The sequence below is a fragment of the Sarcophilus harrisii genome, chromosome 1 (genome assembly GCF_902635505.1).
Source record: "Sarcophilus harrisii chromosome 1, mSarHar1.11, whole genome shotgun sequence".
Classification (NCBI taxonomy): domain Eukaryota; kingdom Metazoa; phylum Chordata; class Mammalia; order Dasyuromorphia; family Dasyuridae; genus Sarcophilus; species Sarcophilus harrisii.
The window spans coordinates 661,234,132-661,260,105 of NC_045426.1; the positions used below are offsets into that span (position 1 = coordinate 661,234,132).

General features: G+C 40.9%; 1 protein-coding gene across 1 annotated transcript in view; it reads right to left on the reverse strand.

The window, feature by feature from the left end:
• Positions 1-25,974, reverse strand: part of CPAMD8 (C3 and PZP like alpha-2-macroglobulin domain containing 8) — a 155,073-nt gene that overhangs the window by 3,232 nt on the left and 125,867 nt on the right. The window contains exons 35-40 of the mRNA XM_031947976.1: positions 25,336-25,568; positions 18,471-18,558; positions 13,653-13,727; positions 6,713-6,818; positions 6,509-6,619; positions 4,295-4,507 (exon numbers count right to left, since the gene is read on the reverse strand). Coding sequence (XP_031803836.1) covers positions 4,295-4,507; positions 6,509-6,619; positions 6,713-6,818; positions 13,653-13,727; positions 18,471-18,558; positions 25,336-25,568 — 826 coding nt within the window. The remainder of the gene's footprint in view (positions 1-4,294; positions 4,508-6,508; positions 6,620-6,712; positions 6,819-13,652; positions 13,728-18,470; positions 18,559-25,335; positions 25,569-25,974) is intronic.

A 25,974-nucleotide genomic window follows, 5' to 3' on the forward strand; every position in this document is an offset into this window, starting at 1 on the left:
CAAAATCCCTACTAAGTGCTCATTCAGCTTTTAATGATGGGGAGCTTTAGCTCTGCCAATCTGTACCCATGTGATAGGAGGGTCAAGCAAGTAACTTAATTTCAAGTCTAAGAGGTGGTTGAAGACAATTACCTCTACAGTCTCTCCTTAGCTTATGAATCTATAAATTTGATTATCAATGTTTTCCTAAACTGTGGTACCCAGCATGAATGAATGAATGAATAATAATTTATTAAGCACTTACTATATGCCAGGAGCACCCTGTGATATCCTGCTTCTGTACAGTCCTATATGTCTGGAATGCCCTCTTTCCCTCCTGCTGAAACCTTACTCATTATTTTATTTTTAAATTATTAGTTAGTGCTTAAGTTAAATGTTTTATTGGTATTCTCTACTTCCCTGTCACTTCCAGACCCTCCTTCCTATAATCAAATCTTCAATAATAAATAACAGCAGCAGAAACAGCAAAAACAACTTCCATAGCAACTGTAGCAAAAACAGCAGTAACAATAGTAATAACAGCAGTAACAATAATAGCAACAGCAACAAACTGGATCTCATTCAGGTTGAAAAGGACCTCAGAGGTAATGTAGTTCAACATCTTTAGCTTACAGATGGGAAAAATGAGATCTAGGGAAGTTGTGTATAAGTTGAATAAAATCACTTGCCAAGACTCTGGCACGTTAGAGCTCTTTCCATGTATCACACTGCCTGTCCTGGTCAAGCCAAACAAATCAGGCTGCGCTAGCCATCTGTCTCATTCGGTACCCATGGCCCCAACTTTCTCTTGAGCGGTAGGAGATATGCTCCGTGGTCAGTTCTCTGATGTCACAATTCTTAGTCATCCTTGAAAGCCCAAGGCAGAGAAGACTTTTCTAATGCATTTCATGTGACATGATCATGTCTAGTTTACCTGGGAATCTTGGGCAATCACTTCAGTTTTCTGGATTTCATTTCTTTGGCTTTAAAATAATGGGGTGGAAGTTGATGATTTACAAAAGTCCTTTCTATATCTATATAGGTCATTCTGTGACCCCACAATGTGAGCTCTGTGAGGGCAGGAACTATACCTTATCTAAACTTTCCATGTACCCAGCCTAGGACTCTGTCCTCAGAAGGTGCTTACTATTTGCTAAATTGAATTTGCATAGTATAAACAATGTGGATTCAAACTGAGAGGATCTGGGTGTGAATTTTATGAGCTGCTTCACTGAGCCCAAGCATTCTCATTGTAACATGAGGAGCTTTAGATGCCCTCCATGGACCTTAAGAGTCTTTCAGCTCTAAATCTTGATTATCTGAGCTGCATTAAAATGGGAATGTGATGACCATGATTTGGGACTTGGAGATCCTGGAGATGCAGATCTGGGGAGCCTCAGCTTAAGAGCAGCATGTTGAAAGCCAGGGATGTGTGAGTTCACCTGGGGAGGAGGAGTGGAGGCAGAAGGGCAGAGGGCTGAGGACTGAGTTTTGAGAGGTACAAGCTAAGCCGATGGGAGCTAGGGAACAGAAGCTTAATAAGGAGGCTGAGGAGGAGCGGTCTGAGAACTAGGAGAAGTCATAGAAAGACTGGATGGAGTTGTCAGAAAGATAGGGGAGAAAATGAGGACTGAGGAAAGGACACTGACTTTGGCAAGAATGAGGTAACCCTGATGATATTCGTAGCTGAGGACCTTGGGAAGATACAACTGAAGATCTGTCCTGGGCTGGAAAGCAAACTCTGGCAAGCCACACGCAGGAGCAAAAGGCCTCAAGTTCTGGCACTTGTGAGCTCCAGAGTTTCCTGTCTTTTGTCTCCTCTCACTCCCAGAGACCCAGGGGAAGGGCAGGCAGGAGGATTCCCAAAGAAGGATGGACTGCCTGGCATCTTGCCAGGAATATGAGAGCTTCTTGTTCAGAGAGAAGCTATACTAAAGGTCCGATGACTTCCATTTTATAGATAGGGAAACTGAGTGTCAGTGGTCACACAGTTTGTGAAGGGTTACTGCTGGGACTTGAACAAAGGTCTCCTAACTCCTGGTCCAGTGCAATTCCTACCATAGTTTGTAAGAAAAGTAAAGCATTCAGTCAGATGAAGAGATGATAATGACCTTACAAAATAGTCACCCATTGCCATTTCCAGGCCTCAGTGTCCCAGCTTAGGACAAGACCAGCCTGCTTTCCTCCCAAGGATTAGTCAGGGGACCAGTGAATTGAGTGCTACTGAAGCAATAGCTAAAGCATAGGTGGCAGATCTCTGGGTATCAGTTTTGGATTTGTCAAGTGACCTTTTGACAAATCCCTCCCTTCCCTGGGAGTTGTATAAAAAAAAGTGGGTGATCCCTAAAATCCTTTCCAGCTATGACACTACCTGGACTTAAGTCTCCTGTGAACTGTCAGCTACAGAAGATTGTGAATCACTCCTGAAGTTTCATTGAGAGAGTGCATGGGCAAGTCCAGAGACAAGTGGTAGGGTGGGAGCAGATCTAAAGGAGGAACCAGGAAATTAGAGAAGCCTGGGTCCTAACTTAGCTCTGCCACCTTGGATCCAAAACAACTTCTTGAGGCCTCCATCATTTACCAGCTATTTATTAAATTCTAATAATGTACAGACACAGGAAAACAGACAGTCCCTACTCTCAAGAAGCTCCAGGTAAATTTAGTAGGGAAGATAGAACATATTTACTTATAATTATATGTGAGAACATACGTGACAATTCCAGGGCCCTAAGATAGATGAGATCACATCTGGTTGGGAGAATAAAGAAAAGCTTCTTGGAGGAATTAGCTGACTTTGAGATTTTGATGGGGAAATATGGGCAGGGAGGTCATTCTAAGTAAAAGAAGCAGGGTAAACAAGGTCACAAAAACAGGAAAAGAAGGGACATTGTTTGGGGGAAGTGAAGTCCACTTTGGATGAAATATCAAGTAACATGGGCAAAATGATAGGCAAGGATCACACTCAGGATTTGGGCTCTGGCACCTATGGGAAGTATCTGAGAAGTCTTCTGAGAAGAAGCAAGATACAATCAGAGGTGGACACTCATATGATGATTAGGGGAGAGACTGGAAGTGAGGAGGCCAGCGGCAGCAGTCCAGCTATGAGGGAGTAAGGTCTGGATGGTAAAAACCAAGATGGACGAGAATGACTAAGTAGAGAGAGACAGGATCAACAGAACTTGGTGACTGCTTGGAAAGGAAGATGGGGTGAGAAGTTGGTGACTGACGGAGGAAAGGAAGACAGGAGGAATAGGACATGTGGAGTTTAAGTTGCCAATGTGACATTCAGATGGAGCTCTTTAGCAGAAAGCTGGACATCTGGGTTTTAACCTAAAGAGACAATGGCTGCAAGTAAAGATTTGAGAGTCAGAATCGAGAGTGGGGGAATGGATGAAATTGTGAAGGCCAAGTGTGGAGAGCAGAAGTGGCTGAGCCTGGATTTGAATTTACAAAGACTCTTCTTGATTCCAGGCCCAGTGCTCTATCCCCTGCCACCAGTGACCAATGTCATAGAGTCAGAGTATATCTGAAGTAAAGGAAGCTTTCCTATCATCTGGTTCTACTCTTTTGGATTACAGGTAACTTAGAACCTAAAAGAAAGAGTTGCTTCAAGTATAAAATGAGGGAGTGGATGGTAATCTATGATAGCAATAACTTTTTATTTCTGGGGCTGCTAGGTGGTGCCACAATGCACAGACTGTTGGAATTAAAATCAGAAGGACCAGAGTTCAAATCTGGCTTCAGACACACTTACTAGCAGTGTGACACTGGGTGAGTCACTTAATCCTGTTTACGTGTGAAATGATCTGGAGAAGGAAATGGCAAACCACTCTAGTATCTTTGTCAAGAAACCCCCAGAGTTGGAGGACTGAACAACATGTTTTTTCTAGCTCTCTCAGGCTACAGAGTACAAAGCCATCCTGGGAAGTAGAAAGGAGGAAACTGGTACAGACATGACAAGGGATGTGCCGAGAAATGGTCATGAGTGTGCCTAAAGCTCAGGCCTCCTGTGTGCCTCTAAGGGTGGTGTTCTTGTGACTCCACTGAACCCTGTCTCAGTTTCCTTTCAGCTTTGCCACTTCCTGGTCTGTGTTCTGAGAACCATTCTAGGGCTAATAATCTAATGGAAGAGAGAAAATGGGACAGAAATAGATTTTTGTTAAGTGAAAAATCAAAAATTTAAAAAAGACCTCCCCCCATCTTTCAAAAGACTAGACATTTCTCTGAAGGGCCCCTTTTTACAAGGAGAACTCAGCAGAAATTTCAGATCCCAACTTGGATGGGAAAGGAAAGAGGAAAAACCCCAGGTATTTACTTGCAGTGCAGTGGGCCGCAGACACCTGCTCAATCCTGGTGCTGTTTCTGCAGGCAGCCACCTCCATCTGACAATGGTTTTGGTAGATGACTCCATCGGATCCACACACGGGGTCCCCATCATAGCCGCAGTCCCGAGAGCAGAGACACTGTTCAAAGGACTCCTCAGCCAGGCAGCCTGGGACGTTGTTGCATGGACCATTGTGAACCAGACCTGAAAGAGCAGTAGGTAACAGGTTGGGGAGAGAACAACTGAGGCCGGCAGAGCCTTGCAGGATATTTTCCCTTTCCCTCTCTGAAGTTCCCTGTGGGATTCCCAACAGAAGGCAACATCAACCCAAAGACTTGAAGACATTCTGCTGGTTAGTCACTGGAAATACATCATAGGAGGGTCCACGGGTATCAGTCAGTATGTTGGTGGAGAGGTGTTCTAAGCCACTCTAGCATTCTGCTTCCAAAAGCTTTTCCAGACCTTCTCTCCTTTCCTTCAACCTCTCCATCCTTCCCTTCCTTCTACCCCAGCCGAGAAAAATGAGAACATGAACAATCTCCATTTCCCTTTCTCTAAAACCATCAACACTAGTTCCTGCTATCTCCTTGTTTCCAGCAGTCTTAGATAAGGAGGAGATGCCTGTCCTTCCCTACATGTGCTCCCTTAATCCAATCCCTTTCCATCTGCCCCCCCCCCCAAATCATTCTCCCTGCTCTCATTATTTAATTTTCCCCTGTTTATTGGTGCTGAGCCACCGAGATATTCTTCATATTTAGTTATTTCAGTCAGTCTGGCTCTTTGTGATCCCATTTGGGGTTCTCTTGGCAAAATACTTAAAGAGATTTGCTTTCTCCAGCTCATTTTACAGATGAGGAAACTGAAGCACACACGGGTAAGTGACTTGCCCAGGATCACACAGCTCACAAATGTCTGAGGCTGGATTTGAACTTAGGAAGATGAGTCTTTCTGATTCCAGATCTTCTACTCTATTCACTGCATCACCTAGGTGTCCATGGTAAACAGTTTACATTCTTTGAAGCTGAGAAACAGAGAAAAGCAAACTCACTAAGTAGACAGGAAGGTCTGGATCTGATTATAGTTTATTGAGGTTCAAGACCCACTGGGTAAATTCTTTACAGATGGCAGTGGTGTTATCAGTGGTGAAGATATTATGGAGTGATTATGCCAGAGCCAGTGATTATGGAAGTGATGACACAGATGGATATCACAGAGGTCAGAATGATAACTTTGGAATCAGGAAGAAACTTGCCTCAGACATTTATTAGCCGTGTGATCTTGGCCAAGTCACTTAACCTCAGTCTGCCTCAGCTTCGTCATCTTTAAAATGGGCTAATAATAGCACTAACTTCAGAAGCTGTTGTGAAGATCAAACAAGATAATACATGTGAAGCACTGTATAAACCTTAAAGTGCTATGAGTAGGCTATTTACTAGTAAGATGATTACAGTGACTGTGATGATGTACATGAAAGTGATAATAGTGGTGGTGATAATGGCAATGATGATGGTTTTCCCTTTTGGAAGAAAGTTGCAATTAAAATATAAATATGGGGGACAGCTAGATGGCACAGTGGTTGGAGCACTGGCCTTGAAGTCAGGAGGACCTGAGTTCAAATCTGGCTTCTGATACTTAATACTTTTTAGCTGTGTGATCCTGGACAAGTCACTTAACCCCAATTGCCTCAGCAACATACATACATACACACACACACACACACACACACACACACACACACACACGTATTTTTGTCATCCTAAGGCATGAATGTGGATGATGCATTCCTGAATTCCTGAACTGGTCAGCATTAGACTAGATTATCTGTTTCAAGTCTCAATTTTAGAATTCGATGACTTATTTCAAACCTGTATTTCACGGGGCAAGGCAAGCCAGATGTGAAAAGAACTGATGCTGGGGGGAAAATTTGGATATTTTAAATAGTTCTTGATTGGGGTTCAGACTGACTTGGGTTGAAAACCTCAATGTATCTTGTTGTTATTCATGCATTTTTCAATCCTGATTGACTATTTGTGACCCCAGTTGGGGTTTTCTTGGCAGAGATATTGGAATAGTTTGCCATTTCCTTCTCCAACTCATATTATAGATGGGGAACTGAGGCAAACTGTTAATGACCTGCCCACATAGCATAGTTTGGTCCTCCCCAAGTTGAGCAGCTTGTGTCCTTGCCAAGCCCCCCAAACTTACCAGGTCCTTGACTGGCTGAACTTTCCACCTCATTGCAAGTGGGCCCATCACACAGTTCCCTAGCCAGGGGGCTGCTTTCACTGACATTATAAAAGCGGGTTGCTTCAAATGCTACATGGAGAGAAAGTAGACAAGGTTAGGACTGCTCAGAGTGGCAGCAGGAACTCAGGGAGCTACAGGATAGCTGGCCTTTGAAGGACCTACCTGGCTCATAGTAATCATACACAGTGATTGGCATGGGGGCAGTCTTCCCAACAATGTACTCTCGGAAGGCCTGGAATCTCACACAGGTCAGACACTGGCTTGGAATCTATAGAAAGATGGTGTAAGTTTAGCTCTAGCTATCTGTGGTTCTAGACCTGATTGCATGGTTTCCTCGCACATGAAGAAAACAGAGACTGTCCAAGACTTTGAAAAAGAAATAAATCAAGTGTTTATCTTTCCCTAAAGGAGAGGTTTTCTATTCCTTATTGTTTAAAAAAAATCAGCACTAAATAGACACAATCAAGAAGCAATGTGCTTGGAGATTTGGGGTCTAAAGATTAAGAATCCTTTCTCTTTATCTCTGTTTCCCTATCTATAAATACTTCAAGGTTCTCTGATTTTATCTATATGGGGGGCCCACATAAGTAGATCCCAAAGCCACCAGTGCCTTAGTTGATAGTTTTCCTGGATTTCTGGCAATGAAGGAATACATCCTCTATTAACCAACTTTCTGCTGGTGACTCAATTCAATTCAAGGCATCTATTCACAAGGAAATGCACCAGAAGAGAGAAGGAGAACTCCTGCCTGCAAGAAGATTCCATTCTATTGAGGGGGAATAAAAACAGGCACAGATAAGTAAATGGTGTAATCTAAAGAGGAAGACACTCTTCCTAAATGGGGAAATTTAGCTCAGCGTCAGGACGTGGCAGGTCAAGAACAGAAAAGTGCATCAATAGGAATAATCTTATTACTTTGTGTTTCCACAGAAATATGCAAGTAAGAGAAACAGCCTGTGAAGACATTGTAGTAGATATTATATCTTGAATTTATAGTTAAAACAGAATAAACTGACAAAGGGTCGTGAAGACAGGAAAGTAGCTTAGCTGTATATGCATGCTTAATTGCTTTATGACTATTAATTTTTCCTTCCCAGGAGGAGCTTAGGCTCATTTTAATGATCATGCAATGTATGTGGTGGGAGGGGGAACACATCTAGGAATAAGTAAATAGGAGGCAGAGTAGGAACTTCCTAAAATACTTAGCAAATGAGGAAATGGGGGAGGGACCTTGCTAAGGTTGGGAATAGGATACAATGCTTGATCTTACTCTGTCCTGGTGTGTGCCTACTCTATAATAGGATCTATTTCTGCAGATGTGTCATAAAACACACTTTTAACTTCACCCTTTTTGAGTCTAAGAGGTTTATTTCTTACAATTTGAAATATGTTTGGAAAATTAGGCTGAAGCCAAACTGTGAAAGTTTTTAAATACAGTGCAAGGATCCTATATTTTATTCTAGCGGCAATAGGGGACAATATATTTTCTGAGTGAGGGAGTGACATGGTCCCTTAGGCAAGGCTTGATTTCAGCAGCCATTGGAGGATGGATTGGAAATGAGTAGCCTGGAAAGAGGCTGCTATTGATAAATTTCAGAACTAGCTTACGGTCATGGGAATGGAGAGAAGGGAAACTTATGCAAGTGAGGTTATGGTGATAGACCAGATAAGACTTGGCAAATTGCTTCAATATGAAGAATAAGGAAGAAAGGAAAATCAAGGATTAGTAAAGAAGTTAAAAACCCAAGGCAATCAGGAGGATGCTGTTATTAAAGAAACAGGGATGTCACAGAAGTGAGGAAAATTTAAAGGAGATAAGTTCTGGGCATGTTAAGTTCCATATGCTTATAGGACATTCAGGAAGAGAAAATGGGAACTGGAGACATGACCAAGGGAATAAGGATGGAGAAAAAAGAATAAGACCCAGTACATAGGCAAGGTTAACATCTATGCTTAGAGGGCCAAAGATAGAATAAGAGAGGTAAGAAAGGTAAGTATAATCAATGAATGAATCAGTATTTATTTAGCACTGGCAATGTTCAGAGCACTGTGCTAAGTCTTTGTTGATTCAAAAAACAGAAGTGAAGATAATTCCTGTCCTTGAGGAACTTATATTTTAATTAAGAGGGGAGGTTAACACATATTGAAGAATGGTGGTCAAGAGAAATATTTTGATTTGAGGAGTTACAAGGGAGATACAAGAATTGCTTTGGAGGTAGATACCCCTTCTCTCAAGTAGCAATAGTAGTATTGCTTTGATTAGGGATCCAAAACTAGAGAGTTGAGGTAAGGGAGGGGGCAGAGTTTATACATACATAAGCTGTAAAAAAAGATGCTGAAACATGACTGGAACATTCATTCTGATATAGTGGGCTACATGTGAAATAGCGACATTCCCAATCAATCAGTCATCACTTATTAAATGTCTACTACGTGCTGGGCACTATATTAAGCCTGAGGAAATAAAGAGGCAAAATTTCCTGCCCTAAAGGAGCTTTACAATCTAATGGGGGAAAGAACATAAAACTACATACAAAGCAAGCTAGATATAGGATAAGTAGGAAATAATGAAGAAAGTGGGCCCTGAAAGGGTTAAATTCTCCAGGCTTGGTTTCTGGTCTGGGTAGCAACGCAGCTGAAAAGAAGATGGAAGGGAAATAAAGTAGAGAATGAGAAGAGAATGGTATTGTACAATCCAAGTGAGGTTAGAATCCCCAGGAGGAGAGGGTGATAAGGGCAGGCTCTCCACACTTAATGAAGCCCATCTTAGAGGAACTAAGTTGGTTCCTGAGTTCATAAGAGAAACCTTTCTGGGTGGTGAGTTGTGCTTATCTCTCTGCCAATACAGTACCTTGGAGGACTTTAGTGGAAGAATCTGTAAAATACTCAAATGGATCTGCAAATTCATGAACTTGGGAGTTCCAACCAGTGATGTAGGTGGCTACATTCATGTCTGCTCAACGTGTAAAACTCCCATCCATGTACTTACTCCCCAGTGTGCTAGAGACCTTCCTCATTTTTTCCTATGTATTTCAAGAGTACTATAGTACATTTTAGCCATCCACCTATAATTGTTTTCTTTGCCTCATGAACAATGCATCATCTCTTCCTATTACACATTTCCTTGATGAAATTTTTAATCCTATTCTTCAGAGTTCCTCATTGCGTGCTGTCCACTGCCCTCTCTGTGTTACTTGTTTTCTAATTTTTTAGTCTCATGACGTACAGAAGCCCTAGAAGAACGTTGGTATTAAATATGGGCCTTTGAATTCCTTATGATGGAGAGAGCCATCTTGCATCCAGAGAGGACTATGGGTACTGAATGTGGATCACAACGTGGTATTTTCACCCTTTGTTGTTGTTGTTGCTGTTTATTTGCTTGTTTTTTTTTCTCTCAATTTTTTTTTCCTTTTTGATCTGATTTTTCTTCTGCAGCATGATAAATATGGAAATATGTTTAGAAGAATTACACATGTTTAACCCATATTGGATTACTTGCTGTCTAGGGGAGGGGGAGAGGTGGAAGAGAAGGAAAAAATACAGAACACAATGTTTTGCAAGGGTGAATGTTGAAAACTATCTTTGCATGTATTTTGAAAAATTAAAAAGCTATCATTAAAAGATCTGGGCTCCGTTTCTATGAGAAGATCGGGGTCTTTAAAGGAATCCTAGAGAAAATCCATTCTGCTTTCCAACTCCAGATTGAACTCATCTATCTGTATTGCCTGTCTCACATACACATCCTGATGGACAAGCTCTGGAATTTCCATACACATATAATCTGTATAATAGACATTTTTCATCCACTTGTTATTTCTTGTATAGATAGTCAAGCCAAACTTCTCTGGATGGTTATATATATTTTTCAGGTGTCTTTGCAGTGTTCCAAGACTTGATATCACCTAGCACAATGTCATCTACAAGGAACAGCTGGAGGACCTCATCATTCACAGGAAAACCCTATTCAATTTTTAAATTTGCACTGAATCTACTCCATAACAATGGCAAATTCTTGGTAAGCATACATTTCCCTTGTATGTTATATGTCTTTCTTGATGTTTATCATCAGAGTGAACTTTGTTGTACTTGTTGTTTGACTCTTTGACTTAAGGACCATACTGTGTATGGGTTTTTGGGGGGCTAGACAGTGGAGAGGTTTGCCAGCAAACAGAAGTAAGTGACTTGCCAAGCTAGAGATTGGTGTCTAGACTGGATTTGAACTTAAGTCCTACTGATTACAGGTCCAGTGTTTCATCTATTGAATCATCAAGCTGCCTGCCTAAAGAGTATTTAACACAGTTATTTTTGTTGCTGAATGTTTTAAGAAATATTGGACAATTTTTCTACGTGGGAGACGCTGTCAAAAGGGAGCCTTTTTAAGGTTTTGCTTTGCTCTACCAGATGAAATGCTTTTAAATAATCAACAAATGATAAGTATAATGAGATTTTGTATTTTCTACACCTTTAAAGCAATTGGAAAATGGTAAAGATGTGATTCACTGTTAAGTTTTGCTTGCTTATTCCATACTTGTACTTTAAATGAGGACACCATCAATTTGGGTCTCTTGAGAACACACCTATTTATATAGATGATGCTAGGCACATAGGTAAGTAGTTGTTGATATTCTGCTTTTTTTGGAGATTAATAAAGTCCAAGATTTTTTCCCAAGCCTATGGTATCTACTTCTTGGATACTTTGTACATCAATCCTCTAGGATTCTCATAATTGCATCTTTTCCTATCTACATTTTGTGCAATTTAGCTGCTTTTCCTATCTTTGTTCACTTTAGTACCATTATTATTGTCCCTATAAGTATACCAATATTGGCATGTTAGGGTTCCAGAATGGTGGTTCCACTATTCTTATGGTGAAAAGTTTGTTACAATAATTTCAGATCTTTTTCTTTTAAAAAAAAATTGTAGTCCTTTCTCTTTTGTCTTTGAATGCCGTAGGAATGAACTTGCTTAATTGGATTTGTGAAACATGGATATAATTCTCTACTCCTTATTTCATAAGGTTTTGGAGGGACCCAATGAGACACAGTATATAAAGTGAATTTTAATTGTAAAATGTTACATAAATGTGAAACAACCATTGCTATTATTTTATTACAATCTAATCTTTGATTCCCCCATTTGCTAGTGGTCTCTGTTTTCCCAGTATTTAACTATCTGTGAAAGTGTTGTTGTTGGATAGCATACTTTATAATGTAAAGTCCCAGGGTGCATAATGTGTCATTTTTAACTTTGTCAGCACTGGCACTGAGATCAAGAACCGGCATTACCAGGCATATAATAAATGGTAGATTCTCTGAACTGAATGCATACAACAGCTCAATTTTCCTGTGTCAAACTGCTTCTACTACCTCACAATATCTTTGTGATACTGACAGAATAGAAAGGATTTTTATTATCTATCCCCACTTAACAGATGGAAAAAAACCCGATGCAGCTGGTGACATAACAAACAGAGCACTGACATAGAATCAGGAAGACCTGATTTCAAATCCATTCTCAAGACACTCACCAGCTGTGTGAGCTTGGGCAAGTCACTTTATCTCTGTATGTCACAGTTTCCTCATCTGTAAAATAGGGATAATAATAACACCTCCTTAGACTGGTTGTGGGGATAAATGAAATTTTATTTGTAAAGTGCTATTACAGTGCTTGGGCACATAGTGAACACCATATAAATGTTAATTATTATGACTATTTTACTATTTTAGAATTTCAATGCCCTCATTTAGGAGAGTCAAAACTGTGTGAACTCTAAAGCAGCATATTCTGTCCTCTAGTCAGGAAATGTTCAAACAAGCCCATCCCGTTCCTGTTATCAATCATAATTGCATGCAAAAAAGGTCAGCTTTCCTAGACTGTCTTATTAACATAGTTAAGACAGTCATAATGTGAACTCCAGACCAGCCCATTCTGTTTCCCTTGAGAGGAAATGCTAGAGGTCAGTTTTCCCAGACTAAACTGAGACCTATTAAAGACCTCAGCTTAAAAAAGCCAAAGTCTCCCATTGCATCCAGGGCCATCTCCACTCAACCTGGTCTATATCTGGTCACTGAAGCCAGATGGCTCTGGAGGGGAAAGGGAGACAGGGGATCTTGTCCTGCCCTCCTTCACTTAAACCAATTCACTTGTATGTCATCCTGCAAGTGAATCTCCCTGATATCATGGTTCTCTTCCAGAACAGAGGACAAACATCCAATCCATCCATCCTGTCCAGCCTCTAAGACTGCCTTGATTAGAATAATTTTAGATGACTCAGTCACACCTGGCTCTTCCTTTATCCCTCCCTGGCCTCTCCCCACTTTTCCCACACTCCTCCCATTGCTCCCTAGACCTACCCCTGTTCCTGCGATCCCCTGAGACTTTAACATTTCCTGAACTTGGAAGCAAGTTGCCCAATCATTATGATTCTGCTTTGCCTAGTCATATTTGATTAAGCCTGTTTGTTATTTCATGTGATAAATGGCAATTTTTTGTAACTTGTGATAAACACCTATGTCATGATTGTTTCATGTTGTTGTGGATCATTATGTTCTTCCAAATCTATTTCATATTTCTACTTCATAAAATCACTTCAGAAACTAGGGATAATAATAATTCACATTTTTACAGCACTTTCCTCACAACATTCCCTGTGAGGCAGGTAGTGCCTGCATTATTATACCTTTTCACAGATGAGAAAACTGAGGTCCTGATGTTAAATGATTTACCCACATTCATGGGTTTTCAACTGCAAAGCCTGGACTCTCAAAGCCAGGATTAGTGGAAAGAAAATTGGAACTGGAGCCAGTAAGTGTTTTCTTACACAGAGTTTTGACAGACATTTATCAGTCACATAATGTGGATGGAGCTTCATTTCTTAAATTTCTTTAAATTCCATTTTATTTTCAGTTCCTAATTCCCTCCCTCACTCTTTCCCCACCCCAGCTCCCAATGAGAAGGCAAGAAAAACAAAAACTCTTCCCCGCATGTATCATGGAATCTCAGTTCCATCACTTACTTGTACTTCCCTATGTCATGGGCTGTTGTGGGCAAAGGGAAAGAGGCACTCTGTGTGGAGATAGGCCAAGGAATTGTGATTGATTACCTCATCAAAATAGAAAAGGACTTTCCTTCCTTCCACTTCATATCTTTTGAGTCCAATCTGCTTGTTCATCAGTAACTGAAAAAACACAAAATGTTAAGGTTCATTTGCATTCTCTGAACACTCTTCTGGGAGTGAGCTGGGGGATAAGGATGCTGAGAAGGAAGGAGTGCAGCTGGGGAAGAATGTTCCTGAACCACAAATGTAATTTGATCCCCACATGTGTGATTCATTCACAAACTCCTGGAATCACAAACACTCTGGACGGGTAGGGCCCCGGGGAGCCACTGAATATGGCTGACCAGACCTGTAAGGGACGCTGGCAGTGGCTCCTTCAACTGAAATCAGAAACACTTTTGGATGATTTTGATTGTTACAAGTTTTTCCTTCTATTCAAAATAAACTTCCTTACATTATTCTTATCAAGGCTGCAGGACTGAGCAGTCCAACCATTCTTTCCCATGAAACCCTTCAAATACTTGGAGACTTAGCATCTCTGTGTTCCATACAGAATATAAATTTTGTTTGCTGAAACTCTGCAAGATATCTTGGGGTTTCTGGGCTAGATTTCTTTTTTTAAGGACCCTGTTTTAAATGCACATCCCTCAAGCTCTCATTGATTGACCAACAATAAGTACCGGTCTAAGCCTCATCAGGTCATTATTAGGGCTCTGATGATTGAGTTTGTCTTCATAGCTTCCTACTCACTTGCTTCCTTAGTTTGGTACACATGGCTGCGGGGAGGGACAAATCTCAGGAGAACCACATACACCCTCCACAAACTACAGGGAAGACTCAGGTGAAGAAAGTCTAGAATAAACCAGTTGAACTGTATGGACCATTCTTTACAAATTTCTCCCCTGCAAGCACTCCTTCCTTTTTTTTTTTTAAATAGAAATACACATTGTTAATCATCAAACACTATCACCACAATGATGCTCTTTCCATATGAAGCCTTCCTATAACCAAATAAAACACATTGGAAGCCAGAAGTATGGCTCAAGCGTTGGAAGGGACCATCTAGTTCCAACTTCCAGGCAGGTTCAATGTTGTACAACATCATGTGAGTCATTAGCATCAGAAGCTGGATTTGATAAGACAGTCCCTGTCCTCCTAATACTTCTAGTCCAATAAGGGGATAAGACACAAAGCCAGATAACTATAGTACACAATATTATCATGGAGGCATTAGAGAGCTCTAAAACAAAATGATTTGTGAAGCCTAAAGACAAGAGTGCTATTAATTGGAAGCATCAAGAAAGCTCCATGGAGGACACTGGGATATGGGTTCCTGATTTCAGTAGGCTGAGAGACCTCAGAATTCCTAAGTCCTGCTGTGGACACACCAGTGTAATCTACTGTCCCAGCATTCTGACAGATGTAGATTGCTGGGAGTCTCAGGAAGATAAGACCCATGCACTAGAATATTCAGGTTGGGTAGGCCTTATGGAGGAGCTGGGCGGCAGTTAGGATGGAAAGGATTTTGGAAAGAAGCGGGAGGAAAGTGTACTTTAGTCCTGACCCAAATAAGAAGGGCCATTCAGAAAGTTTCCCAAAATAGAAACTCCCCCTTCAGGGTGTGGGCTCCTATGTCCCCCACAAAGCATTCACAGAAGTGCCCTACAACTATTCATTACTGTTTCCAACAAGGTGACCACAGCCTCCTATGCCTAATGCCAGCAAACATCCCGTCCCTAGCTGACCCAGGGTGCCCATAAAGGAGGAGGGAGGAGTCTCAGACAGTCCCTGTAACTCCGAGGAATGGAGCCATTTCCTTATAAATGTCAGGGCAGCAAACCAGACCCACACGGACTCTACAGGGAATCAGGTACTTCCATGGTACAGAATGAATGTGGCCGTGAGGCAGCCAAGTCTGCCTTTCCCACATGATCTTATGAATTTCTGGTCAAGGCACAGCTATAAAAACTGCTGCCACATGTCTTTCTTTCACCATAATTAATGAGTAAGCAGGAGTTTTTACCTCCCCCAGGAACCAGGCAGGATGGGGGTTAACTGTCTTTGTGATTGGGGGACCCCGTAGGGAGAGACTGTTTCTCAGCACACACATCCTTCTCTGATGAGAAGGGCTGAAACCCCTGGAAAGGACTTTGGCCAACTCAAGCCACACTGTCTTGGGAACACTCGATGTTGTCAGTACCTGGATGTGTTGGGAGGATTTGCGGAGAACCAGAGGGCAGCAAACTCATCATGAAAACACTAAAGCTCTCCAGATGGTGGAAAAGCCCCCTGCCTACAAATCATTCTACCAGATGACAGAGAGACAGCAGATGCAGAGACAGTGAGAGAGACAAAGAAAAAGAGAGTGGAAAAAAGGTGGAAGAGAGGAAGAAGAGAGGGAGAGGAAAAGAAGGAAGAGAGAAAGAAGAGGCACAGGGAGCAAGGAAGAGAGGGAGGGAATAGCAAGAGAGAGGGATGGAGAAATGGAGGGGAAGAAGAGAGAAAGTGAAAGAAGAGAGAATAAGAAAGAAAATGAGGGAGAAGCAGAAGCAGAGAACAAGTAAACCAATATGTGGCATTAATAGAAGACCCTGGCACAAAAGGAAGGACAATGGCCAATTCTAACAATAACCTAGGCTGGAAGCAGAGGGAGTTCCAGAGAAGGGGCCCTTTGCTAGGGGACCTGGAGGGAGCTGCAGGCCCATCAGAGGGTGTGAGATTCATCACACAGGAAGAGCTCTTATTGATTTTAGACTTTGAGCAGCAAAATCCTTCTCTTTTGGTAAAAGGAAGTTCCACTCTTGGGAATACTTTGAGGGTGGGGTATCTATAACCTATGTTACCCTTGGGAGCTCTGCTTCTTAAATGGAAGAAGAAGATACATCATTTCCAGAGGATGGTGACCATTTTGCTGAGAAGCCTGAAAATCACATCAGGAGAAGAGAAGGTCTTTGAGAAGAAAAACTTTGGGGAGAAAAATGTCAGCTTTCTTTAAGTATTTGAAGGTGTGTTATATGGAAGAGGGACGAGCTGTGTACTTGCTCCAAAGGTTGGTGCTAGGAGTAATGGAGGCAAATCACTTGGTGGCAAATTTTAGCCTAACAGAAAAAAAGGCTGTTTCACAATGAACACTGAGCAGCAATGGGATGGGCTGCCTTGGTATAAGAGAGTGAGCTCTTCAGCCCTGGGGTCGTTGGCAGAAGCTCCAAGATTGGAAAGCTGGACCTTTGTAATCAGCATCTCTGCCCCTTTGCTCCCATTGGCTCCTGTGCCCTTCATGGCCTTCTTGCTGTTCAGTTCTCCCATCATCCTTTAAAGCCCAACTCAGAAACCACCTTCTTGAGGAAGCTGTCCCCGACCTCGGACCTTGTCAGCTCCCCCTCAGACCACACACAGAATGTCCTTTGCTCTCTTTACTTAGTTTAGGGGTTGATGTGGGCTTTGTTCATTTATTCATTTGTACCCACTGTCTACAGGCTCAAACCCCAATCATAACATGGCACTCGAACCCTGTAAAATCTATCCAGTCTGCCTTGCTAGTCCTCTCCTCCACAAATCCTCCGTTTCATAGCCAGATTTACTATATACCCTGAACAACCCATTAACGTTTCTTCCTGCCTTCACAAACTCCATTTCCCCCTTTGAAATGATCTCTTCCGCCTCATTTTCTCGCTCTGTATGTGAATTGGAGACATTCTCTGAGGCTCAGAGAATAAGGTGTGTGCTGAGGAATGACCACTCCTTGTGGGGCCCCTGAACCACAAAGACAGTGACCTAACCCCACCTGGTTCCTGGAAAAGGTAAAATTCATGCTTGCTCATTAATGATGGTGAAAGAAGAACACAGGACAACAGTTTTTACAGCTGTGCCTTGACCAGAAATTCATATGAGTCTCACCTCAGTCCCATCTCCTCAGAGGCTTGTCTGTTCTCATCTGGTACTTGTGATTTTAAATGTTTTTGCTTTTCTAAAAAAATATCCCTTTAGGATGCTTTTGAAACAGGTAGGTACTTCAGGTCCTTAGCCTGGAGTCAGGAAGAATCAAATTCAAATTCAATCTCAGATACTCATTAGCTGTGCAAAGTCCACCTCTGTCTACCTCAGTTTCCTCAATTGTAAAATGGGGATAATAACAGCGCCTTCCCACCAAGATTGTTGTGAAGATGAAATGAGAACATTTGTAAAGTTCTTTGCATAGTCCGCACAGAGCAGACACTTAATGGTGCTTGTGTCTTTTCCTCCTTTTCATGCCTATGCCCTTCCCAGCATCGTGTACAGAATAAGTGTTCAGTAAACTCTTGGTGACTTAAATCCCAGTATCTATCTTTCTTTCATCTAGAGGAGAAGGTCACTACAAGCAGAACTTTGGGGAATCCAGAACAGAGACCTTGGGGATTTCTTAGGGTTACTCTGCTGGACGTCTATTTGCCAGGGCAGTGACTGGGATATTTACCCAGAAAGAAAAAAAAAGGGAGGGGGTGGCAAAAATTCCAAGACATAGAGCCTCCATTCAAATGCATTCCAGATGTTGGAGATGGTACAGACCCCTAAGAAGCCAGAAACAGCTCCTGTGAGAGCACGCTGGCTCTTTAGTGTTTCCAAATGTAGATCATATAATTACTGTAATCCATGCACAGTAATGAACCCAGCCTGGGCTCTGTGATAGAAATGTGCTAATTGGATTTAAAATATCTGTCAATCCACTTGAAAATAAATAGCTCTTAGCAACTGAGGCTTTTTGTTTTGTTTTGTTTTAAATTCCTAATTGCCAATGTCATGGAACCTTGCCATGGACCTTGACCTTTGTGCACCCTCCCACGGGGGCCCAGGAAGTGTTTTAGCAGCATCAGCTCAACATCTTACCTGCTCCAGGCTTTCAAGGTCAGCTCGGAAACCTGAGAAGAGAGGGACCTCCAGAACAGCCATGTTTGAGGATCCAGAATGAAGCCACCTTTCCAAAAAAAAAAAAAAGAAGAAGAAGAAGAAGAAGAAGAAGAATGTATTTAGAATTAAATGTCTTCCCAGTGATTGGGCATATGCTGTATCTTATTCTTTGCATCAAATGCTGGACAGATAACCCCAATATAGCTTTTTTCGTAGTGGGGGGAGGGAGAAAGGAAGAGGTGACCAGATTGCTCGGTGGATAGAACATTGAACCTGGAGCCAGGAAGACACTTACTAGGTATGACTTTGGGCACGTCATTTTACCATTCATCCTTCTGGAGAAGGAAAGGGCAAACTACTCTGGGATCTCTGTCAAGAAAACCCCATGGACAGTAGATTCCATTGGGTCACAAAGAGTTAGACTGATCGAACAACAAAAATGTATAAAAATCTCAAGACTGCGATAAAACTTTAAAGAAAAAAAAAAGCAAAGCCAGCCAGATTCTCAAGATTATGGAAAATTGGGCCATGACTCAGACAAGTGACCCAAAGATAGTCTAATAGCTCCCAAGGTTAGGATGTGCTGAAAGCATTCATTTCCAGTTCTTCAAGTTCCTGAACTGAAATCCAAATCAGGTAGAGAATAGACAAAAAAGGAAAACTCTCTATCAGGGAATTATTAGAGAACATCTGAAGAGAGATATAAAAGGAAGGGATTAGGACTTGGAAATCATAGAATCTCTGTTTTTAGAGTTGGAAGTTACCGCAGCAGCCAACTAAAATACAATACACCCAGTAAGGGTCACCTGGCTTCTGCCTGAAGATCTCTAATGATGCCAAAATACTGAGGGAAGGGAAGGGGTGGAAATAAACATTTATATATTGGCTACTATGAAGCAGGTACTAGGCTAAATATATTTTAACAACAAATATCTCATTTGATCTGCCTTCTCAGGCAATTCTTTTTCACTTTTGGACAGTTCTAATTGTCAGGAAATTACTCCTGGCATGAAACCTAATTCTGCTACTTTTCAGCTTCTATCTTTTACTCCTGTTCCTCCCCTTTGGAGGGCAAGAAGAATAAGTTTGATCTGTCTTCCACATGAACTTCCTTAATCCCCCCCACACCATATTTTCTTTTCTGGGCTAAACCTGATCTCTTCAATTAATCCTCATACATGGGCTCAAGACCTTTCCCCACTCTGGTGATCTTCCTCTAGACATTCTCCTCCTTTCTAAATAGAGACACCCCCACCTGAATAAAGTGCTTTACCTGAGGTCTGACGATGGAGGAGTACAGAAGCACCATCACCACTTCCTTATTTCTCAAAGGTCTGATTCCCTCAATGTAATCCAAGATCACATTAGTATTTCTTGTTGTTTTATCACATTATTGACACACTGAACTTGCAACCCGCTATAACCTCCAGATCTTTTTCATTCAAACAACTTGCTTTAACTATGAAACTGATGCCTTGTGAAGTCAGTTTTTTTAGTCTAAGTATAATATTTTATATTTATCTAATTTAAATTTTCTTATAGATTCAGCTCAATGTTGTTGGTCAGTGCATAAAGATCTATACATTCTGTCACCTGCATTATGATTTTGGCATTTGGTGAGGTAGCTATCTCTCCTAGCCTGGTGTCATTTGCTATTTTGGTAAGCATGTCTATTATGTTGTTAAAATATTAAAGAGAATAGGACAAGTATAGATCCCTGAAGTCATCCACTAAAGACTTCCCTTCAAAGTTGGTATCAAACCATTAATGACTCCTCTAAAGATAAGCAATTCAACTAATTCCAAATCCATACTATTGTCTAGCCCACAAATCTTTATTTTCACCATAAGAATGGCATGAGAAATGAGGAAAAGAGATGATCTCTTATTAGAGATTATTTTGGGTTTAGCTTGTTTCTAGCATGGTGTGGAGAGAAAACTCTGAATTAAGATATAGAAGAACTGAGTGGAAGCCACAACTCTTCTACTGGTAAAGCTATGGGACTTTGGAAACATTCCTTCCCTGGGCCTCAGTTTCTCAATTTGAAGAATGAAGGGATTGGAGTATATTTAATCCAACAATACTTAATAGTTCCTATGGGCTAGGCGCTGTGTTGGACACTGGAGTTACAAAGACCAAAATACTCTCTATTCTCACCAGGCCAGGAGGAATAGCTACCACATCAAATGCCAGAATAATAATGTAGAAGATAGAATGCATGAAGCTCTATATGGGTCAGAGCTTTGAGCTGAATCTATTTTGGTAGGGACTAGTTCTAAGCGCAATGGTTCTCAAAGTCTGGTCCAGAGCATCCTGGGAATCTCTGAAATCCTTTCAGAGAGTGTACAAATTCATAATTAGTTTTTATTTTTAATGTGATCAATATCTATAACTATAAACCACATAAACAAAAACTCTTTGGACAGATCCTCAATCATTTTTAATAACATAAAGATATTGAGAACAAAAGTTTGAGGACCACTGTCTAAGGTCTCTGTCAGTTCTGATACTCTGGGCACTTTATCTTAAAGATCCTCACAACTTGAGCATTCTAAGTTCTAAGTTCCTTTCTGACCTTGACCTTGCTTTCTGTAGAAGTTCTTTCAGTTTTGACATTTTATGTTCTATCTTTTTGGGTCCCTTAGAATACTGCTGATCTTTCCTAAGGCTCGTTCTAGCTGTAACATTGATTCTATGACGATGATACTGAATCTTTAAAGTGCTGACAAGCCCTTTCCTCCTGTTGCCTATAAATGAAGGTGTGAGGTAATTAGGTACACAAGGGAGAAATGGAAAGAATAAGCAGTTTCAGGATAGAATTCGTGAGGTCTGGAAAACGTCATTCCTGTCACTAACTCATGCTCAGTTCTTCCCTCGGCAATTGGCAGGAACTGAAGCTTGTTCTCTTTAGGAGCACTTGAAGTGACCAGCCCTTGAGAATGGCTCTGCCCACTGGCACCTTTCAGTCTGCAAATAATGGCTCTATGTCTATCCACATGATCATAGTATCACTGCAGGAAGGAGAAGTGATCCCTTCATTTTTCAAAGGAGTAAAAAGCTCAATGAATCAGTGGTAAGCATAGCTTGTACTCCAAAGCCCTTGTAGCTAAAGGAGTGATACAGATTAACAAAATTCACCAAGTGCTTTTGAAAAGTCCCAGGGAACTGGGCTTTTTTTTTTTTTTTTTTTTTTTGCATGACTCTCCCAATACTGAAGCTGAGGTCTCTAGGGCATTGCTGCCTTGCTTGAAAAGGCCTATAACCCAGGTGGTTGCCTTGCAACAATGATGCCTTTCCGTGGTTATTTCCATAACTTCTGCCATGGGAATTGCCAGAGTGAAGACAGAGGTTTGAGACGGAGCCCAATTCAAGCAGATTGATGGCTTGTGAGAAGAAGGCGGGGAGAAAGGCAAAGGAAACCATATATTTTCTTTAATTGAGCATACTTTCCCTTTTATTTCAAACAGTATTTGTTTCTAATTAACCTCTTGAAAAGGCTTTTAGATCTAGAAAGGATCTCAGAACACAGAATATTTAATGGCAAGGCTGGGAAGGGCGCTTAGAATAGACAATGTCAAAGCTGGGAGAGCCCCTAAGAGTAAAATGTTAGAACTGGGAAGAATTTGGAAGACATAAAATTTTGGAACTGGAAATTTGGAAGTTGGATGATAAAAGACAGAATGTTAGAACTCAAGATATCTTTGAACATAGAATCTGAAAGTTATAAGGGAGCTTAAGAACAAAGAAAAAAATTAAGTTTATCAAGCTCATACCTGTAGGAGAGCAAAGAAGAAATAAAGTTTATCTACAGACAGACACACACACACACACACACACACACACACACACACACACGTCAGACTTAATCCTCAGCCAAATAAGGTACTTCAAGGTATCATCATTTAGCCAGGTACCAAGAGATTTAAGAACTCCAATGTCCTCCTTAAGTCTCACATGACCACCTCCAAACAGGTGAGTAGTCTTATTTGGATAGTTGACTGGGTGGTCTATTTCTTATCCCAACAGAAGGTCAGTTCTACAGTGGTGGAGAAGATCCTCCTATTTAAAATCCTCCCAGACCAAATATAATTAAGACTCAGAGTCTATCCCAGATAGCACATCCCCTTCAATTTCAGAGAAGGAACAGGTGAGATATTATTAGTTTATTCAGATCAGGGACTTTATCCAAAAGCCTGAGAGAAAACTCCCAAGGGGATGGTCGTTAGAATAATGATTTCATTATTCAGGACTTCAATTGAAGCCAGGAGAATCTTCTCCATGTTTCTGTATTTTACAGCCTGTTCTCTGGATTCTCCATCAACCAAGAACTTTAAAATGTACATGCAATATTTACAAGGACTAGAAGACAGGATTGGCGTCAAGGTAGATATTATGATTATTACGTGATTGATCCTACGTTTCTTTTAGAGAAAGTGACACTAAATTGTTCCTGTAGGAAAACTCATTAGGACTGAAAATACCCTTGTTGCCAAAGCAACCCATCTCCACAGAACCTGCATTCATTTTCCAAACTGATGTTAAGGCAATATTCAAACATGAGCAAGGCTCTGTAGCATATACGTGCCATCCCTATTTTGGAAAAGGTGGAGGCTGATGAATCCTCTGACCTTCCAAGTTCTGAGCATCAATGGACTAAGCCAATCAGGTTTCTGCATAGTCTGATACTGATATGATGAGCAGGGGGCACCAGACTGCCTAAGAAGAGGCAAACGGCCCCAAGTGGAAATAGAGCAGTTCAAAGATCCCAAGATGATCAGTTGTGGGGCTGGATCCATGAGTGGTCATTATATTTCCAGCCTGGGCAAGGTGGAGAGAGGGTCTCAAAAAAGAAAATTTTAAAAATAATCAAATTAAGGTTAATTTATGAACCAAGTCCATGTTTACTGTAAAACTTCATGACTTTGTTATGTTTTTATTGTTTTTGGCTTTGGTAAAGATACTAGAATGTTTGCCAGTTTCTTCTCCAGTTCATTTTATAGATGAGGAAACTAAGGCAGGGTGAAATGACTTGCCCAGAGTTACATAGTAAGTGTCTGAGGCCAGAATTGAACCTAGGGTCTCCCGACTCCAGCATTGGCACTATCCACTGCACCAGCTAGTTGTCCCTTATAAATGTTAAGAGTACACATCGGTGGGGGAATATTAAACAACTAAAGGTAAGTTGGCATAAGTTTGGCACTTTTTGACATAAGAAATAGAAGGGAAAGAGTCTTCCTCAGCTACTACCCTGAAAAATGTCAATAAAGTTTTCTTGAATGGATTAATAAATGAGGGAATGATTGAGTTTGTTAATATCTCTTTTTAGCCTGTTCTGCCAAATGAATAAATGACTTGCAAGTTAATGATGTGCCAGAAAGAACCCTGGATGCAGTCAAGATTTCTGCGTTATAGTCCTTACTTTTGTCCAAGTTACTTAACTTTTCTCACTCTCAGATTCTTTCTCTATAAAATAAAACTGTAGGCCTGGAGAAATTCTTAATTTTCTTTAGCTCTAACATTCTGTGTTCAAGGGTCCTTTTATGGACAGAACATCAGCGGTTAATAGAGAGATGTAACACAAAAGAAGTCCATTAGTTCATGACTCCAGGCCCATACAACTAATATATGTGATTGCTGGATCACTGCAGGGAATTTCAAAAGATTAAATAGAATAGGAGAGGAAGATTAAAAGATTTGGGGTTTGTAAAAAAAAATCGTAATTTTCAAAAATAGGAAAAGTGTCAAGTCTCCAAACTATAGAATGTTGGGCATGATGTCAATTTCTGAAAACATTCTAGGAAGCCTATTATTAAAGAGATGGCTTGTAAGCACTTAGAAATGGAAATAGTGATTACTAAGAGCATAATTTCATTAAGAACAGGTAGGGGTAACTTAAGCTTCTTTCTTTCTTTTTTTTTTTGATAGAATTATTAGATTTGGAATTTTCTGCTGAAATTTCAATATACTATCCCTATAGCATTTCACCATAGTTCATCTCCTCCTCCCAACATTGACATTTGGTTAAAGTTAGGAAATGGCACGCCTGACACAGTAAATGACAACAAATTGATAATTGATTGAAGCTTTATCCACTTTAACTTATATTTTAACATATTTAACATGTATTGGACTACCTGCCATCTAGGAGAGGGGATGGGAGGAAGGAGGGAAAATTTTGGAACAGAAAGTTTTGCAAGGGTCAGTGTTGAAAAATTACCCATGCATATGGTCTGCAAATAAAAAGCTTTAATACAGAATAAATAAATTTTTGAAAAATTAAAAAAATAATTTATCAAAAAAAAGAAGCTTTATCCAAGATGTATGGCAAGCTAAAGGTTCTAGAGTGCTATGGGATATTAGTATAAAAATTCCTGTAGTGTAGACTTCTGGGAGTCTGGGGAGAGAGGTGTGATTTTTACACTACCTGCTCTTTGCTTCCCTATAGGTCATCTGTTTCTCCAAGTGCCTCCCCACCTCTTGCTTCTCTCTTGGACTCCCTTGGAATCCAATTCTTCATTACTCTTGCTTTGCTTGTTTCTCCACGAAATCACCAATGTGTCTGTTTCTGCCTTTTGGCCCAGCTTCCCAAAAGTGAGCAAGCTCAATGCTGGTAACTATAATTTGTCCATAGAAATGTATGAACACACGATAATGAATGTTGTAAGCATGTCATTGGTTTATTAGTTAAAAGATTCTTGCTCAGTAATAAATTTATGAAAGTCAGAATTCCTCTCATTTGACTGGTTCTATAGCACTAATTTGGAGTAGTGTTGATCTCATATCTTCCTGATTTCTTCTAGGTTTTCTAATGATCCCCTGCTTCAAGCCCTAGACAGCTCCTTACCTGGTACATATTTCCAGGATCACTTTGTACTCTTGGTGATCTTGATCAGATGCTGGATCATCATCATCTACAAGGGGCAAGTCTCTTTGAGGGGTTTCCAGCTTCTTCGCTGGAGAGACCAATCCAAGTGGAGACTGAAAGCGGTGTCTCTCAGTTTTGGGTTCCTTGAGGTTCACAAAGAGCTGGAAAGCTGGCTTGGCAACTGGGTCAGGCACATTATAGGTTACATCAATCTGGACCAGCAGAGAGAAAATATCATTTAGTCATCAAGAACTCTGCATGGAAGCTGGGTAGCCTACACTGAATGTGACGCATAGATGCACGTCATCTCAGAATTCCTATCTAAGGCATGAATTCTCTGTGGCACATCTTTGATAAGCAGTTATTCAATTTCTGCTGGATATTCTCCTGTGATTCATAATAAAACCTGTTCTATTTTGGGACTGCTCTAATTTCTGCATTCAAACAACTTTCTCTCCTTTGCTCCAGTTCTCTGCTCTGGAGTCATTTGAAAGAAATCTAAATTCTTGTTCAGAGAATAGCCCTTTAAATACTAGATGATGGCTTCCTATTCTCCCGAGTCTTCTCTAGGTAAGTATCCTGAGCTCCTTCAGTTGATTGAATGTCAGGGGAGGGAGG